At 41.1% G+C, this 16,533-nt stretch overlaps 1 protein-coding gene across 4 annotated transcripts in view; it reads right to left on the reverse strand.

The window, feature by feature from the left end:
• The window catches only part of ANO5 (anoctamin 5), an 81,682-nt gene that overhangs the window by 13,465 nt on the left and 51,684 nt on the right, over positions 1 to 16,533 (reverse strand). For all 4 annotated transcript variants that reach the window (XM_077322020.1, XM_077322018.1, XM_077322019.1 and 1 more), the window contains 10 exons: positions 14,760 to 14,875; positions 14,350 to 14,484; positions 13,894 to 13,999; positions 13,740 to 13,800; positions 13,110 to 13,261; positions 8,394 to 8,468; positions 7,026 to 7,248; positions 5,478 to 5,647; positions 2,162 to 2,259; positions 1,550 to 1,680 (listed from right to left, as the gene is read on the reverse strand). In XM_077322020.1, coding sequence (XP_077178135.1) covers positions 1,550 to 1,680; positions 2,162 to 2,259; positions 5,478 to 5,647; positions 7,026 to 7,248; positions 8,394 to 8,468; positions 13,110 to 13,261; positions 13,740 to 13,800; positions 13,894 to 13,999; positions 14,350 to 14,484; positions 14,760 to 14,875 — 1,267 coding nt within the window. The remainder of the gene's footprint in view (positions 1 to 1,549; positions 1,681 to 2,161; positions 2,260 to 5,477; positions 5,648 to 7,025; positions 7,249 to 8,393; positions 8,469 to 13,109; positions 13,262 to 13,739; positions 13,801 to 13,893; positions 14,000 to 14,349; positions 14,485 to 14,759; positions 14,876 to 16,533) is intronic.

The following is a 16,533-nucleotide window of genomic DNA, read 5'->3' on the forward strand; positions in this document are numbered from 1 at the left end:
ACAAGAAGCACTATGGACTGGGAAAGCTCGCTTTATGACTGGGCTTGTCTCCCACTGGCATGAATCACAATTCTTTGAAGAATCACAATTCTTTGAAGAATCACAATTCTTTGAAGAAGAATTGTTAGTCTATTTTGAAGAAGAATTGTTAGTCTATTTTGTCCACAATGATGAATATCAACAGAGCACCACAGAAAGCTTCTTATCCTTGTGGTGGCAAAAATGGAAGTGAAGGAAGGAGGCACTTGCTGTTGGAGCACGTGATGCACTGGGTGCGAATTCCATGCACACACCAGCTCTGAAAGGGGCAGGGCCCCCCACTTTGGAATTTTTAAGCTAGAAAAAAATGTCTGCGGCTGGCCTGTGCAACTGCAGTCTCAGTGTGGGGCTGCATGAGAAGACAGAAAATAAGCCCCTGTATCTAAGTATCCCTTTTAAAAAAAGGTTTATACCTGTACAATAGAGTAGCAGTAGAGAAGCAAAAAGACATTCACAGGAAATAAAGCAAGGATGGATAAACTGCAGCACCTTCTACTGGGCCCCCGAGCCTCCTTCCCATGAAATTCAGCATCTTAACCTGACCAGCCATCTGTATGTTGTGGTTATGAATTTACTGTTTGCACTGTTTATTATTGTTCTATTGTTATTTATGATTACCAATTTTCTCTGTATTATTCCTGTCCCTATGTTTCATGAGAACTGCCCTGAGCCTTAGGGGAGGGTGGTATATAAATGCAATAAATATAAATAAATAAATATAATGAACAGATCTGTCTGGGTTTGCAGTTTCGTTGTAGATTGTTTTTTTTTTAATTGTGCATTCAAATAAACAGAATGACTTCTATACATTTTTACTTGTTCCTGCAGTGACTATTAACATGAGGTATACTGCAGCCTCCTGAATGAGGGTAAAGTTATTATTAACATTTACAAAACTCTTGTAACACTCTTATGCTTTTCACTGATTTCAATAGATAGACCTTAATTTCTGGTTATTTTAGAAACGATACTTGTTAGTTACCATGTGCCCTCTCTTGGCCATTCTGTGTAATTACAGCAAACAGCTGCTGGCTTCACATTTTCTGCTAGGTATATTATTATTTCTGAGCATGGCAACACTAGAGAAAGCTATGTGTTGTCATGGGAAGACCTTCAGTTTTGTTACTATGTCCAGCTGTGTGCAAATTACAAAGACTGATTTTATGCTGAATGGTTGTTAAAATTCATCTCATTTCCTATTGCATCACAAATCAAAATACTAATAATTAGACAACAATTTTTGTGTGCAAATTATCAGTGTTTTTGCATATGTCATGTCAAAGGATATCCATGAATGCTGCCTCATTTGGGTGCCTCCAACTGCCCACAAACTTCAAACAGTAACTCTATCATCTGGTTTATACAACTATTCCTGCATTTGGCTATGGGCATATGCAGCTCATTGATGGGCACATGTAACTCCCTTGCTGCTTACTTATAGAAACTGGAAAGGGGGAAATATATCAATATCAGTACACAAGGAACATTTTTTTTCATGCACTGTTCTTACCCATTTCTAGATATTCATAAAACAGTCCCAAGGCTCCAAAGGTCTGCAGATCATGGTCCTGTTCCCATCGACTGTACAAATTCTCTGGGTTACTCCTGGCTTTTCGACGGCCCCACCAATTCCAGATCCAGCTAGAAAAAACATAACAGTCAGAAAGGACAGAATACAGAATAGTGGAGGACAGCATCATGTATCTTTTGCCAGAATACCCCGAAGTACTACTCACCAAAGGGGACTGGAAACGTCTTGCACATGGGATACTGAATTTGCCTAATCATTTGAATCTAGGCATACTAAGGCATACTATCATTTTCCCCACTATTTGCCATTCCTAAATCTGAAATTCAAAAAATCTTAACCTTGTTCCAGATCTTACAATGGGAGCCTTTGACAATCACAGCAGTTGTTCTTATGTGACTATTATGAACACTGTGAGAACCAATATCAAACCTACTTCCTGTAATTAATTTATTCTCTGATGCTTTTATCAAGCAGATTCATTTCTGAAAGATCCTCTGTGGTGAATGTGACTCTGATCCTGTTCTGAGCTTAGTGAAGGAGATGATATTATAACTTTTGAAATGTCTTAAACGTAGTTTCAGCATCACTTACGGTACAACAGCTTCCTGGATGTTCCCCCAGATTTGTTTGCCAGCCATGATAATGGTAAGTTGTGTTGTCAGTTCTATTAAGCATCCTGCAGGATCACACTGATGAAAGAAATAAAAGGAAAATGCAATTGGCCTGAAGAACATATAGGCTCACGTCTTATGCCTTCTATCCGCTTGATCTCTCTACCACATAGACGTGGATTCTTCCCACTCACAGTGGGCACTTTCCAGTTCTATGGAATTGATTCTTCTTGCATGTGTGGAAATGCTCAGCACCAGAGGAACATGCACACCACAGTCTCTACAACCAACTAAGAAGGAAGGAATACGACCCAAGAAACAATGTCAAAAGAGAAGGCAGGAACTGGGTTTTAAAAATATGACTCACCCTACAGGCTTGGCCCTTTGTTGGAGTTTGGATGGGAAGGCATTTTGTCCCTGTGAGGGAGCCATAGATGTGTCTGAGAGGAGAGACGTCTGAGTGTGGGGAGGGTTTTTCTAAGGAAAAAGGGAGACAGGAGGAGGATCCTGTGCAGAGAACAGTGTAGCCTAGTGAGGAGTTTAAAACAGAGCTGCAGCCCCTGGAGATCAGCTATATTACAGAGAACCAGAGAGGAAACAAGAAAGTTTGAGATCTGCAGAAGGCCTGAGAAAGTAGAAGACTCTCTTGCCTCTGCTGCCTCAATTTTAAATCGTTTGCAGGTTCTCATTTTACTAACTGCTAAATTCCTGTTGGGGTGTGTGCCTGTGTGTGTGGGGGGTTGACCTGTTCTACAAGTGTTTTGCTCCCTCTAGTGGTTGATTTGGTATCACAGAGTTCTTTCTAGGATATCTCCCTGCAACTTTAAACTGCAGGTTTTTATGCCGGACACAGATAATTTAAAGTCCTTGCTACTTTACATGTATTCAAGGCCAAGTCCGTGGTCCAGCTACTATATGGACTGGACATTCAACTTGGCTACTGAGAGGGTTCTGTCTTCTTTTTGTGTACCGTACTCTGGGTCTTCCCAACTGAATCACATACACACCTGTGTGCCTTGAAACCGGCCAAGGGCTTGCACAAACCAGAGTGTGGATTCTACCTCTTTTTAAAAACTGATTATCCATATCCTTCCCTCAGCTATTCTGTTTGGTAAACACTTGGGAACCCCTTCTAGTGAAAAGTGTTGCCCTTGTAGGGCTGGGATTCCTGAACAATTATTAGCTCATATATTACTTCAGCACAGTTTTTATTTGAAGTCAAACAATGTAACTATTACACCTCTTCTGCATAATGTCCAGGGTCTCCTAGAACAGCAACTAGCAACGTGCCTCTTCTTGTACAGAAATCTCTGTATCATCTTGCAGGTGGCTAAATATTTGCTAGCTGCAATAAGGATTTGTGAACAGTTTATGTATGCTTTTACTTTTTGTCACTCTGTTTTTATGTAATTTTGCTTTGTAAATTCTTCTAAAAATGTCTTCCTGCTTCTGATGAGAGAAATGCCTAATAAAAGTGATGAATTAATTAGAACAGAATGAGAAAGCAGAAAAGCTGCTTTCCATGTGTTTCTTACTGTCATTTTCCCATCCCTCTTTGTTGAACAAAATCTGTGATGAATAAAAAATGATTAGAGGACCCGTGGAGCTGTTTTCAAATTGTATTTTTAACCCTTCTTCCCCTTTTAAGAATTGGGGCTAGTGTATTGAAGGCACCACTGATTTCTGTTCCCCCCCCCCATCCATTCCCCAACCCAAGTCCAATAAATTTCTTCCCTCAGCTGGGGTTGGTACAAGAAACTGGGGTTTCATATGCTTAGGGGAGCATCCCACCCATTTTCCCCTTTATCTTAAATGCTGAACAGGAAGATTTCTCCCCCTACTCCATCATGTGACGTATTCAGTCTTTCTAAACTCTCAATCTCCCTAAAGCAGCCTTTTCCAACTTTTTTACTGCTGAGAGACCCCTGAACCATTCTTCAGGCTTCGAGAAACCCCAGAAGCAGTGTGATTGTGCAGAATATGGTTGGGAAGCATAGCTGTGTACATGCCCACCCGGGGTCCCTCCACTTCCTACCTCCTCCAGACCCATCACTGGCCATTCTGGGAGGGGTGATTAGATCAACATGACCATATATGGTCATATCATCCAATAAATGTTTAACAAATTTAAAAATATATTAAAAATTAATTCCTACCCATTTGGGAAACCTTTCCAGGGCTATCTACAAACTTCAGGGTTTCATGAAACCCTGGTTGAGAAACCCTGCCCTAAAAGAACACTTCTTGATAATTTTACCTGAAGTGCAAAAGAAGAAACTAGCTTCCACAATGTACACAAAAAGGACCTTTTCAAATTAGCTCATCAGTGGAGAGATGGACTTTTCATTGCTCTCACTTTCCAATGTTAACATCTTTTCTCCTCCTCAAACTTAACAAAAAAGGTATAAAAGATTATCACCCCGTCCATCAAATTCACAGTCAACAGGCTGGGATCCAGAACCTGCTAACCGTCTAGCTGGCTCCTGTACTTTCCCATCCTGCTCTGCTGTACTTCTCCAGAATGTCCCAGCTGTGATTCTCCCCTTTTAAGTTCTCCCCTAGTAGCAGGTAGTTAGTTAGATAAAGTGTTTAAACTGTTTTTTTTTAAACTTCATATGTGCATTTATTTCCATTCTACAGCACTTCTGTTTTTATTTACCTGACTTAACTTGGTTCTCTTTCTGTTAATTTAATTTTTTAAATCTAAGATTATTTCCCTTCATTTGTTTTGATTGTTATTCTATATCTCAACCCCAGCATGCACTGGATACAGTATTGGCAATTAATACTCCACAATAGGCATATTTTCTTTTTGCTAGCAGAAAGATGCTTTTGTTAGATACGAGGGCTGCACATGTATGAGTGAATTGGGCAGCAACAGAGACCTGAGGATCCCACCGGCCAATCCAACAGCAGTTAGAGAACTTATCTGACTGGGATATCAGGGCAGTTCAGCCAGATATTTGGATATTTCAGGACAACAATCTCTTTTAATCCTTTAGATAAGGTCGAGTCCAAACCAAAGCTACTGGAGTCCTCAGAGTATTTGGCTTCTTCAGTACAAAGAATAAAGCAACTTGAATTCACTGGGAAGGCAGTTGGGAGACCAGCCAAAGAAGAGACCCTGTGCCATTCTACAATTAATTTCTAATGCTATCAACAGTGGTACATGGAGAAGATACTCCCTGGCCTTGGAAGAATTTAAGGTAACATGCTAGTTTTCTACACTGTCTTGATTAAAAAATCAAAGAGGCTGGCAACTTTCCCTCCCTGTTCACTCAGCACTGAGTCCATACCTCCTCATTTCTCCAGCTATTAAACATGTATGTGTAAGAGCCAGGGTAACCCGCAAATTTTCCTTTGAAGAAAGCCACATAGAAACATGAAGAGTAGTAGTTGACAAACTGAAATAGGAACATCTTCATGGTCAGTCTGTTTTCATACTCAAGGTGTGTTCTTGGAATTTCTGAAAGGTCAACAAAATAAAACAGATTAATTGTTTTATTAATTCTGATGATGAATTCTCTTCCCATCACATACTACATCCAAATACTGGCTCCTGTCTAGACAAGGCTGAGAAATCATGTCAGTTTCGGTACTGCAAAACTATTGGGACTGAGCATGACCATACTTCTTTCAAGACTGAAGGACAGTGAGTCAGGTTTTTGTCAGCAGAGGAAACCAATGACAGAAAGCAAGTCAAGGCCATAGCCAGAGCTGGACATGACCGCCAGTGAACAACCCACGCTAGCCAGCAGTACTTGGCATCATAGGAGTAGGGGTGCCCAAACTGTGGCTTCCCAGATGCCCATGGGCTACAATTACTCTGAGCCCCTGCCAGCATGGCCACGGACACCTGGAGAGCCACAGTCTGGCCATCCCTGCTTTAGAATAAACCACAAACAATTATTTTAAGTACTTTAGCACTTAAGTCTAAACTAAAATGACAAGATTTCCATTTGATACTTGCCAATTTTAATTATCTTATTTCAGACTGCTTTTATTGTCCTATTATCTGCTGCTAAATGATTCATCCATTCATTTACAAGATTTTTATCCCACGTCTCTCCCAAAGGACCCAACATCTGAAAAATGAAGTCACTCTTTTGTTTTACTATATAGCAAATACAGACAGACTTTATAGTCTAGTCTTCGAGCTAGTGCAAACTTTATTAGTGATGAAAATAGAGCCATAGTGAACACTCACATAAGCAGACTACTCATGTGAGCAAAGGAACATCCAGGGAGGACAGACCCAGCATGCTTCTCCAGTTTTCTTTCCAGTACATACTGCATCTCATCTAATTCTCTTTCCATCTCACTTCTCCTCTAATGTTTCAAAGATGATAAACATTTTGAGGAAGGGCTAGTTTATCATGGAGATGTGAGCTGTTATCAGTCCATAACTTGGTTAGCCTGTGAAAATCATGCCTGTAGTGTTCTTACTCATAAAATCAAAGAATTGGTATGCAGTGATGAAACTGCTATGAGTCCACCCACCCACATGCTATAGTAAGAGACCAAAACAAGCTTTTCCCAGGAGTGCATCAGAAAGTGCTGTCAAATTGCAGCTGACCCTGTAGGGATTTCAAGGCAAGAGATAGACAGAGGTGGTTTGCCATTTCCTGTTCTGCACAGCAACAACACTGGACTTCTTCTGTAGTCTTTCATCCAAGTACTAACCAGGCTGACCCTGCTTAGCCTCCAAGACTTGTCAAGATAGGGCTAGCCTGACTTCCTGAAATCGGTGGAGAATTAGAACTGTCCAAAAGTCAATACAGCTTGACCACTGCCAAGGCAGAAATGTAGCTCTTGTCAGTTTTGTTCTTATGTAAGATACCTACCCATATCTGTGATCCAGATGGCTATCCTCTCATATAGGAAATTCAAGATCATGATGATAACAAAATTCAGGAGTGACGCAGTGACTGACGTTGCTAGCTGCGGTGTCAGTAAACGACGAATAGGAGTTGGCGTTTGTGCATTCTCCATTAAGCTGGCAAAAGCGGCATAAACGGCAAGACGGTATACTATCACAGCTATCATACTTGCTATGATCAAGGAGATCTGAGGGAAACCATACAGATTAAGGACACTGTTTATAGTATCAAGAATGCATCCAACCACTAGTGACTTTAAAATGTGCAGGAGTCTAAGAACCAATCTACACCCTGTGATAAACATAAACCACACTTAAGACTTCAAGTAGGGATTGTATGGTTTAATGCTTCCCTGTATGCAGAATTGTGGTCACACGCACACCGAGCCTGAAAATAAGAAACTAGCATTTCAAGAGCTAGAGGAATACCTTCCCCCCTGATGATCTAGTTTTCTAAATGCAAGAAACTTTCTTTTCCTTAAATAAAGGGAAGCACTTAAGCATGCAATTCCTCACCTTTAGTCTGAAATAGTATGGATAACTCTGAATGCATACATTGTCCTACATACACCATGCAAATCCATGCAGAGCACACTAGCAGCATGTGATTCCAAAATCCACAGATAAAGGAGCTGTTAATCCATATGGTAGAAAAACAGAACACACATTTTGATCCTTCTTATTTACTACAGTATTTTGACCTTTTTTAAATCTTGAAATGCTGAGCATCTCTGAGAATACCCTACAATACTTTTTACAGATGAATTAGCTTGGATATGCAGGATAAAATCCACTACTCACTGTCTCCAATGTGGCTGTGGTCTAAGGATAAGTAACTAGCAGTTAACAGACATACATAACGGGTTTTTTGGGCAAGTCAAATTTTCTGGCTAGATTAAATTTGTGCAGAATTTCTGGAGAGCTCATGGCTTCTGTTTGGAATGTGACATATTGTTCCCTGTATTAAGACAACAGACTGACATGCTCAGATTTCAACTTGGTCTGGGCATAACAAAACATACTACCTTATTATTAATCAATGACAGACTGATGTCTAAAATGGTAGATTAATTGTGATGGGTAATGCCCCAGTAATTCATAACCTTTGACATAAATCAAAGAGATTACTCTAAGTGGGCTGTGGATTGTGTACCACCTGTTTCAATGTGTACTTTGCATGAAAGCAGGGAAATGCTAGTCAGAAATCATTGTAGCAAACAGCATTCACAGACAAGCTACAGAGCAAAAGCTTACATACATGTTAAAGCCCAAGCTTAAGAGGCTGTTAGTACTTGTTATACGTGTTAAAGCACTGATTCAAAAGAATGCTCACCCAGAACAACACTGTCGTTCCCGAGATGCAGAACCGTACAGCCTGGCTAGTTAGAGGCAAATAAGGCTCCAACTCCTGAAACAGTCAAGCAAGCACAGCACAGTTGACCACACACAGTCATATTCTTACACTGAGCACTGCAAAAAACCTTTAACCACTGTGAGAAAGCAAACACAACCCAAGAATATTATCTGTGCCCCCAAAGAATGCACATAGCACATTTCTTCTTATGGTGAAACACAGGGATGGAGGAGCCAGCGATCAAGGCATGGGAATGGAAAAGCCAATCATCCTAAGCCCCTGCTCATTGGCTGGCCAAAAGGCAATTTTGTTTCCTTCTCTGTTGCAGTGTCCATTTCAGCCTCAAACACACATCAGAGTAAATTGTGTTGCAATGAAAACATGCATGTTTGCACTAATTGTTCCTCTTACAACAGTGGTTCTCAACCTTCCTAATACCGCAACCCTTTAATACAGTTCTTCATGTTGAGGTGACCCCCAACCATAAAATTATGCAAGCGTTCTTTCACAGAAATTAAACCGAAACTGACCAATGGCGTGAAGATCCATTGTTCATGATTGTATATACATTGTTTTTTTCCCCAGGGTTTCTCGGTTCAGTTCTGCCTCTTGTCCCACCATGCCAATCTCGCTCTTTTCCACTGTTCCAGACAGACGAACACTCTATCTTGATCTACCCCGCAAGGCTGTTGTGTAGATGGCTGCTTGCCCTGCCGCGACCCCTGTGAAAGGGTCATTCGACCCCCAGGTTGAGAACCACTGCTCTACAGCATCTTCAAAAGTGTCTTAATAAATGGAAAGGGAACCATTGTCCTCCATGCTCTCACGCCTGTTTTACTTTCACCCTTGAAGAAATGGCTGATTTCATTAGTCGCCACTCTAAGCTCCATGGATTGGGTTTCCCAGTCTTACCCAAAATAATATTCCAAAGTACAACAAGCTCAGTTTCCCATAGTCATTTACGGTCTTCCTCTTAAACACCTCTACTTCCTAAAATATCAGACCAGAGAGTATAAAAAGTGGAGATTTAAGAAAAGAATTTATTGTCACCAGATAATGGGGGCTATATTTCATATTTTCTTATAACCAGATCCACAATCTGATTAAATCAGAATTCTTGGATATATCATGCTTCGGGCAGTATCCTATTCACATTTCCTTGGAGGTAGGTTCTTTGAGATCAGTTGGATGAAGGGTAAATTCACATGACATGGAAATTTTGTAGCAAGGTGATAAAATCCTGCCATTTCTTGGTTGTTTTTATAAATGTGCTTCCAAGTGACAGAGTACAAACCTGGATTTAACCCTTCTAAATCCATTTGAACTCTGGTTAGACAGATTAAATCTGTTTAGGATTACACTGTCAGCCTGTTTAAAATGATACCACAAATACAGGAAGAATAATGGAAAATCACTTCAGAGAGGTAGCTAGCTTTGTTAGTCTGTTGCAGTAGAAATAAATAGTATAATTTTATTCTAGTAGCTCCTCAGAATCTGAATCTTCAAGGTGCTACAAGATTTCTGAAAATGTTCACAGGAAAATATACCATGAGGTTGTCTATAGTAACACCTTAAAATGGTGGTTCTCAAACACCGCCCTGAGTGCCATAGTGAGGGGCAGTATATAAATTGAATGAATGAATGAATGAATGAATTAACGAACGAATGAACTGTGGGAGAAGATTGGAAAGCAGGCTGTGACTCTCTTTCCACTGATGCTGTGATGCTAGAAGAGGAAAAACACAGTGAGCTAGGAAAGAAGGTTTGATGGCAAATTTGGGATGGCCTCTGAATAACATGTTGTACAGTAGTGCTAATATAAATATTAAATATGAAACAAAATATGTTCAGGGTTAACTGTAGTTTCTCAGTTGGGAAAGAAAAAGTACTGTGGAGTTACTTTGAAACTGTGGCCCAAGAAGTACAGTAAGTAAAAACATGAGTCCCAAGAACCATCACCTCAAAAACTAACATATTTATTATAGCTTGAGCAGATCTCCCCATAGAGAAGAAAGGTCTTTCTGACACCAGTTATTGAAGGCATTAAATGCAGAGGATTGTTGAGTCTTTGTGGCTAGTTTGCGGGCTTCATGGACACATTAGGTAGCTGTGGGAAACAGGATTTTGGGACTGGCCCAGCAGGCCTCTTCTTATGCTTTTAATTTTCATAGGTTCTTGTTCCATCCGATACATAATAAAGGTGGTTTCACCTATTATGTGGAGGCACATTTATAAGAACAAGTACACATGGTTATATAAAACTTTCCTTTTAAGAATCTATGGTTAGGATGTAAATCATTTTTGGATACCGAATGCACTTCCCTCACAAGAAAGCCTCACATGTTGGAGATTAGGAAAAGGCATTCCTGTTTAGAAAGAGGTGCTTCTGGAGAGGTTTGAAGGCCAACAATTCTTTTTCCAGAAACATAACATCGGAAAGGGAACCACTGTAATTTCCCTGTTAAAATAAGGGAGCTCCTTATTGGTGAGGGGATACAGAGCAGGTAATCTGTGGCATACGAGTGACTGGCTAGAATGGGAAGGGCAGGAATAACTGACTGACTGTTATGTATGGCGTGGATGCAGTGAAGTATGTCTGGCAGGGCTTTCTGGAATAGCTGAGGAAGGCAAAGAGGTCATGGGAGCTCCTGCTATAAGCACATACTCCCATTGTGCTCAATAGCACTTCCATTTACTGTTGGAAGGATAACAATCTCAATGCTAGGACTCAAACCCAAAATCTGTTTTCAATATTAGGGATCAATCTTATGAGTATATGAAAAAAATCGCTAGGCCTATGTAGAATGCGCTTCTGAACATGGATCATAGGTCCTGCCTCCACAATCACAGAATTAAACCTGATATTGAATATGGCAAGTGCTGTTATTTGCCTCTATCCCGGCACATTTCTACACATTAAGTTAAAGGGGCAAGGGATTTTTCTATAGCTTGTTGGAAACCCTTCACATACCTGGAAGATACTTTTTTTTTCTGATTGGGGACCCTATTTCAAACTGCTATACTATACTGGATCTCTGTGTGCATCAAAAATCAGCCTAATAAATAACAAGATGCTTCCAAGGCAAGGGTTCAGCCCCCAGAACAAAGCCACTCTTTCCCACCACAAAAGTGGTCTACAGGTTCCCACCAGCTTCTGCTCTTCCAGCCAAGCTCATCAAGCTTCTGAGAAATGATAGGACCAGTTTTATTGCATTTACTTCCTGTAAGAGGGAGACTAGTAGGAGTGAGTCTTCATCTGTGGGCCAGGAAGAAGCACCTTGGTTGGGAAGGAGGTATATGGCTGAAAAGCAAATAAAAATATGACCAAAATTGCAACAAAATTTACTATACCCACCATTGGGAAACCAGTATGAGATGAAAGAAGATAATGGCTGTTCAAGGGATTCATACACATCATTTAAGTGTACTTTGACAACCACCCTATTAGGTGGGTGATCAATAATTGTGTCTTTGTTAAACTACATGTGTCTCTTAAGGGCACAGTGATTCTATCTACAGTTCTCTGGTAAGTTGCCAAGTTGAAACAATTACTCCTGGTAATTTGAAGAAGAATTCTGAAAGCTCTCAAACCAAATTCTTGGAATACTGCCATCACATTCCACATAATGATCTTAAAACTTTCTTTACAAATAAGATGGCATGGGCAGAGTATGATTCCAGTGCAAAGGTGCCTCTTTAGCTTTGGTGTTTCAGAGACAATATTTTAGTGTTGCATGTCAGAGTGAGAATTTTGCTGAACACCAGTTAATCAGCAGAGTATTCCCCCCTTCAGCTTAGCAGTCCAATTATTAATACTATGTAAACATAAGGACAGAAAAATATAATTTGAATAGAGTACTATGTAGTTCAGTTAACTCTCACATCAAAATGCCCTGCCTATGAAAAGTTAACATCTGAACTAGTCTCACAAGAAGATATTTTCCCAAAGAATGTCTGAAAGTCAATCAGAGGAGAGAAAAGAGAAAGTTTTATAGGTAGCTGGGAAAAATAATTAAGAGAGATTTATACAATTAAGCACAAGGTCTAATGGTTCTCTCTATTCACTGTAGATATTTTTTTCCCTAGGGCACTCAATAAAACTGATGTACAGTAGATTCAGAATAAATTAAATTCTTCAACACATAATTAATTTGTGGAACTTGCTGCCACAGGACATGGCAATGGTTGCTAACTTAGATGAGTGGGGAGGGGGAAGATTAGACAAGGTCATGGAGGATGACTAGGTCATTTATGGCTAGTAGTTGAACGGGACTTGTGTGTGCTCTGGAGGCTGTAAACCTTCAAAAGCCAGCTGATGGAGAAGCAGGGATAGGCTTTTACCTCTGTGGCCTCCCAGAACACCTGGTCAGAAATTATGGGGAACAGGATGACTGACAAGACCGTTCTTAAGAAGTACAAACTAGACTAACCATTCTTCTCCAACTACTGGCTTGCTCATATGGCTGCCACTGCCACTGGTTAACTTGAAACTGATGCGAAAGGTCTCATCAGATTCCAAGTGGCTTCAGTTGCACCTTGATCTTTGCTAATTGCAAGGCTGTATTTTTCTGTGTTGCTGACAAAACAACTTGTTTCTTTCATGTCCTTCCATCCTAAGAACAATTGCAGGCAGATTGATAGAGCTCAACATTCTGGATTCTTCCAAGATGCAGGTAACATTTCTTTTCAAATTACCTGAGTTACTGGATTCTTTCTTTTTTGAGTACATTTTGCTTCATACTCTGGCCTCAGCTGGAGCTGTTGCTGCTCCTCCTCGAAATCAACTAAATCCCACTCATATTCAAGCCGGGCTTGTCGCCGCTTCCAGAATTCCAAGAACAACGTAACTGCAATGAGAAAGTCAGCAAGAACTCACTTGCATTAGATATGTTCATGGAAAATTTTCGTAGTGATCAGCTAGATGTTTATTCAGTTCCATACAACATATTATTAATGCTTTGAATTCCCCAGGAGAAATAGTTTCTTCCTTAATTTATGTTCAACCAGGAATTTCTCCAAAATATTGGGGTCCACTGCAAAATAAGTCAAATTCATTTTTGTTAACTTGTATTGCATGTATGTGCATATTTTATTTATTGTTAGTTGCACTGTAAGAATGTCTGTAAGAATGTACAAGCACTGATTCTTTATGCATATATATATCTAAATCAAATTGTAATGCAGCATGGCATTTTGCAATGTACCTACTGTTGTCTACATAGTACCATCGTGAAAAAGTTCACGATTACATGGAATAATATACTCAGCTAAAACTGCTCAATAGGACTGTAGTATTATTTAAGTAACACTAACAAATATACTTACCCCAGATGCCCATAAAGATTGCAAAAAATAGGGTTGCCACATTATCAAACAAATGGGAATACTGTAACAGAAACACAAGCAAGTTTTTGTGTGAATCAGCATGAGAAAACTGGCTATTTACTTAGTTACAAACACTGCAGGAATGACTACTGACCTGTGAAGATTCACAAGTAGAGTTCAGCCTCCAGTAATCACATTTTTGATCACATAGTGGGCACATGATAATATCTCCCCCAATATTAGGATCACAGATTTCTTGGCTGAGGATAAATAAATCTAGTTTAATTAAGCAAGAACACGTGGAAATGCTGCTTTTTGCAAATACTGGTATCTGACCTTATGGCAAAAACAGAACCATTAGTTCACATGATGCATATCCTCATTTTCAATGCACAATTCATAGGCCATGGTGTACCCACACAATGATACACAATTCAACATTAATATCATATATTCTATCAACAGGCTATACTTATAGTGAATGAGGGCGTAATAAAAGAAACCAATCCAAAGGAGCACACAAGGCAAGGGATAGGGATAGGACGGCTTCCATCAGTCACTTGATCGTAAACTCACTTTGGTGAATGTTGATGTGGTTAGTTACATTTACCTACTCATGTTTTCATTCATTGTGAATGCACCATACAGAAAACAGACAAAGCCGACAACAGCCGCAAAGAACAGCATCTCAGTGTAGAATCCCAGCCAGGCAAAATAGATTCCAATCCTTTCTCCATAGTACTTCCTAGAAACAAGTAATGCAGTAAAAAATGAAACAAAGGATCAACTTTTCCCCCCAAAAAGGCAGAGCTACAAGAGATTAATTGCAAAGAAAGTAACAGAACTGAAACTGAATGCAGTGTTACCAGGCAAAAACCAAAGGAATGCTACAGACCTATGTGTTTTTTAAAAGTCTCCTAAAACCTGTTTGAAAATTAACATTTGACAAGATCAAATACTTGAAGCACCCACATCTATGCAAAAGTACCAGACCGTCAAAATATGAACAGAAGGGCTCACCTGATAAGATCCAATGGCTGTTCTTTGTAAAATCGAAAAAACCTTGCCCATTCCCAGTATAGTGTATATCTTTCATTGTCACACTTTGGATCATTTGACTTCTTCCAGTACTGGCACTGCATTTGTGTGAATAAATATATACTTTATTTTATATATTTATTTATTTTAAAGTTTCTATGCCTCCCCTAAGGTAACAAAGTTATCTTGGAGCAGAGCAACTTATTGGTATAAAATCAGAATGCATAAATATTCAGTATTATTATTATTATTAATTAGATTTATTTCCCGCCATTCCCCGTAGGCTCGTGGCGGGTCACAATAGTCTTATCCCCATTAAAATACCCATTAAAAGACTTTAAAAACAATCCCAACATGGCGGAAGCTCTCCTTATTCCTATCCCCTGCTATCAGGGCGGCAGGGAGGGTGGGGAAGAGATCTAACTTACTAGGTCCGGGGGGGGGGGGGGGAATACTGGCACTCATTCACTGACCCTGGCTTCAACCAAAAACCTGTTGGAAGAGCTCTGTCTTGCAGGCCCTGCGGAAAGCTGGTAAATCCCACAGGGCCCGCAGCTCACCCGGGAGCTCATTCCACCAGGTAGGGGCCAGGACTGGAAAGGCCCTGGCCCTGGTCGAGGCCAGGCGAGCTTCTCTAGGGCCAGGAATGATCAGGAGATTCTCCCCCGCTGAGCGTAAAGCCCTGCAGGGGATATAGGGCGGTAGGCGGTCCCTCAGGTATGTGGGTCCCAACACGCGTATAGCCTTAAAGGTCAAAACCAGAACCTTGAACCTGATCCGGGCAGCAATTGGCAACCAATGCAGCTGCCTCAGCACAGGCTGGATATGGGTCCTCCAAGGTGTACCAGTGAGGACCCGAGCAGTTGCGTTTTGCACTAGCTGGAGTTTCCGGATCAGAGACAAGGGTAGGCCGGCGTAGAGCGAGTTACAGAAATCTATTCTGGCCTGGCGAAGATAGAAAAATGCCTGACCCGCTACTCTCTTGACCTGAGCCTCCATAGTCAGGGAGGTATCGATGGTCACCCCCAAATTCCTGGCCTGGGGCGCGATGGTAAGTTGCACTCCTGCCAGGGTGGGTAGGTGCGCTGCCTGGTCCTGCCCTCTGCCTCCCAGCCACAGGACCTCCATCTTGGAGGGGTTGAGTTTCAGGCGACTCTGCTCGAACCATTCAGTCACTGCTTCCAAACATCTGGCGAATGGTTCCGGGGGGGAGTCCGGGTGACCGTCCATGAGGAGATAGAGCTGGGTGTCATCAGTGTACTGGTGGCAACCCAGCCCAAAACTCCATACCAGTTGGGCCAGAGGGTACATAAAGATGTTAAATAACATGGAGGAGAGGACTGCACTGTGCGGTACCCCACAAGGGAGTCCATAGGGACGCGAGAACTCTTCCCCCACCGCAACCCTCTGGGTCAGGTATCCAGCGCAAGGCTGTGTTCCATATCCCCGTGCCGGCGAGGCGATGGATCAGAAGGTCGTGATCCACGATGTCAAAGGCCGTCGATAGGTCCAAAAGGACCAACACAGCCGACCCACCTCTGTCCAGCTGGTGACGGAGATCATCCAGAAGGGTGACCAACACCGTCTCCACCCCATGGCCAGGACGGAAGCCCGACTGATATGGATCGAGTGCTGATCCATAAAAGCACAATTCAAACAATACAAAACAGTTTAACTAGCCCCATAGAGGGATGAGTGAGAGGAAAAGAACAAAACATAAGCAGGTCATCTGATAACACAGGTTTTATATAAGCTC

The sequence above is a fragment of the Paroedura picta genome, chromosome 2 (assembly GCF_049243985.1).
Source record: "Paroedura picta isolate Pp20150507F chromosome 2, Ppicta_v3.0, whole genome shotgun sequence".
Lineage (NCBI taxonomy): Eukaryota > Metazoa > Chordata > Lepidosauria > Squamata > Gekkonidae > Paroedura > Paroedura picta.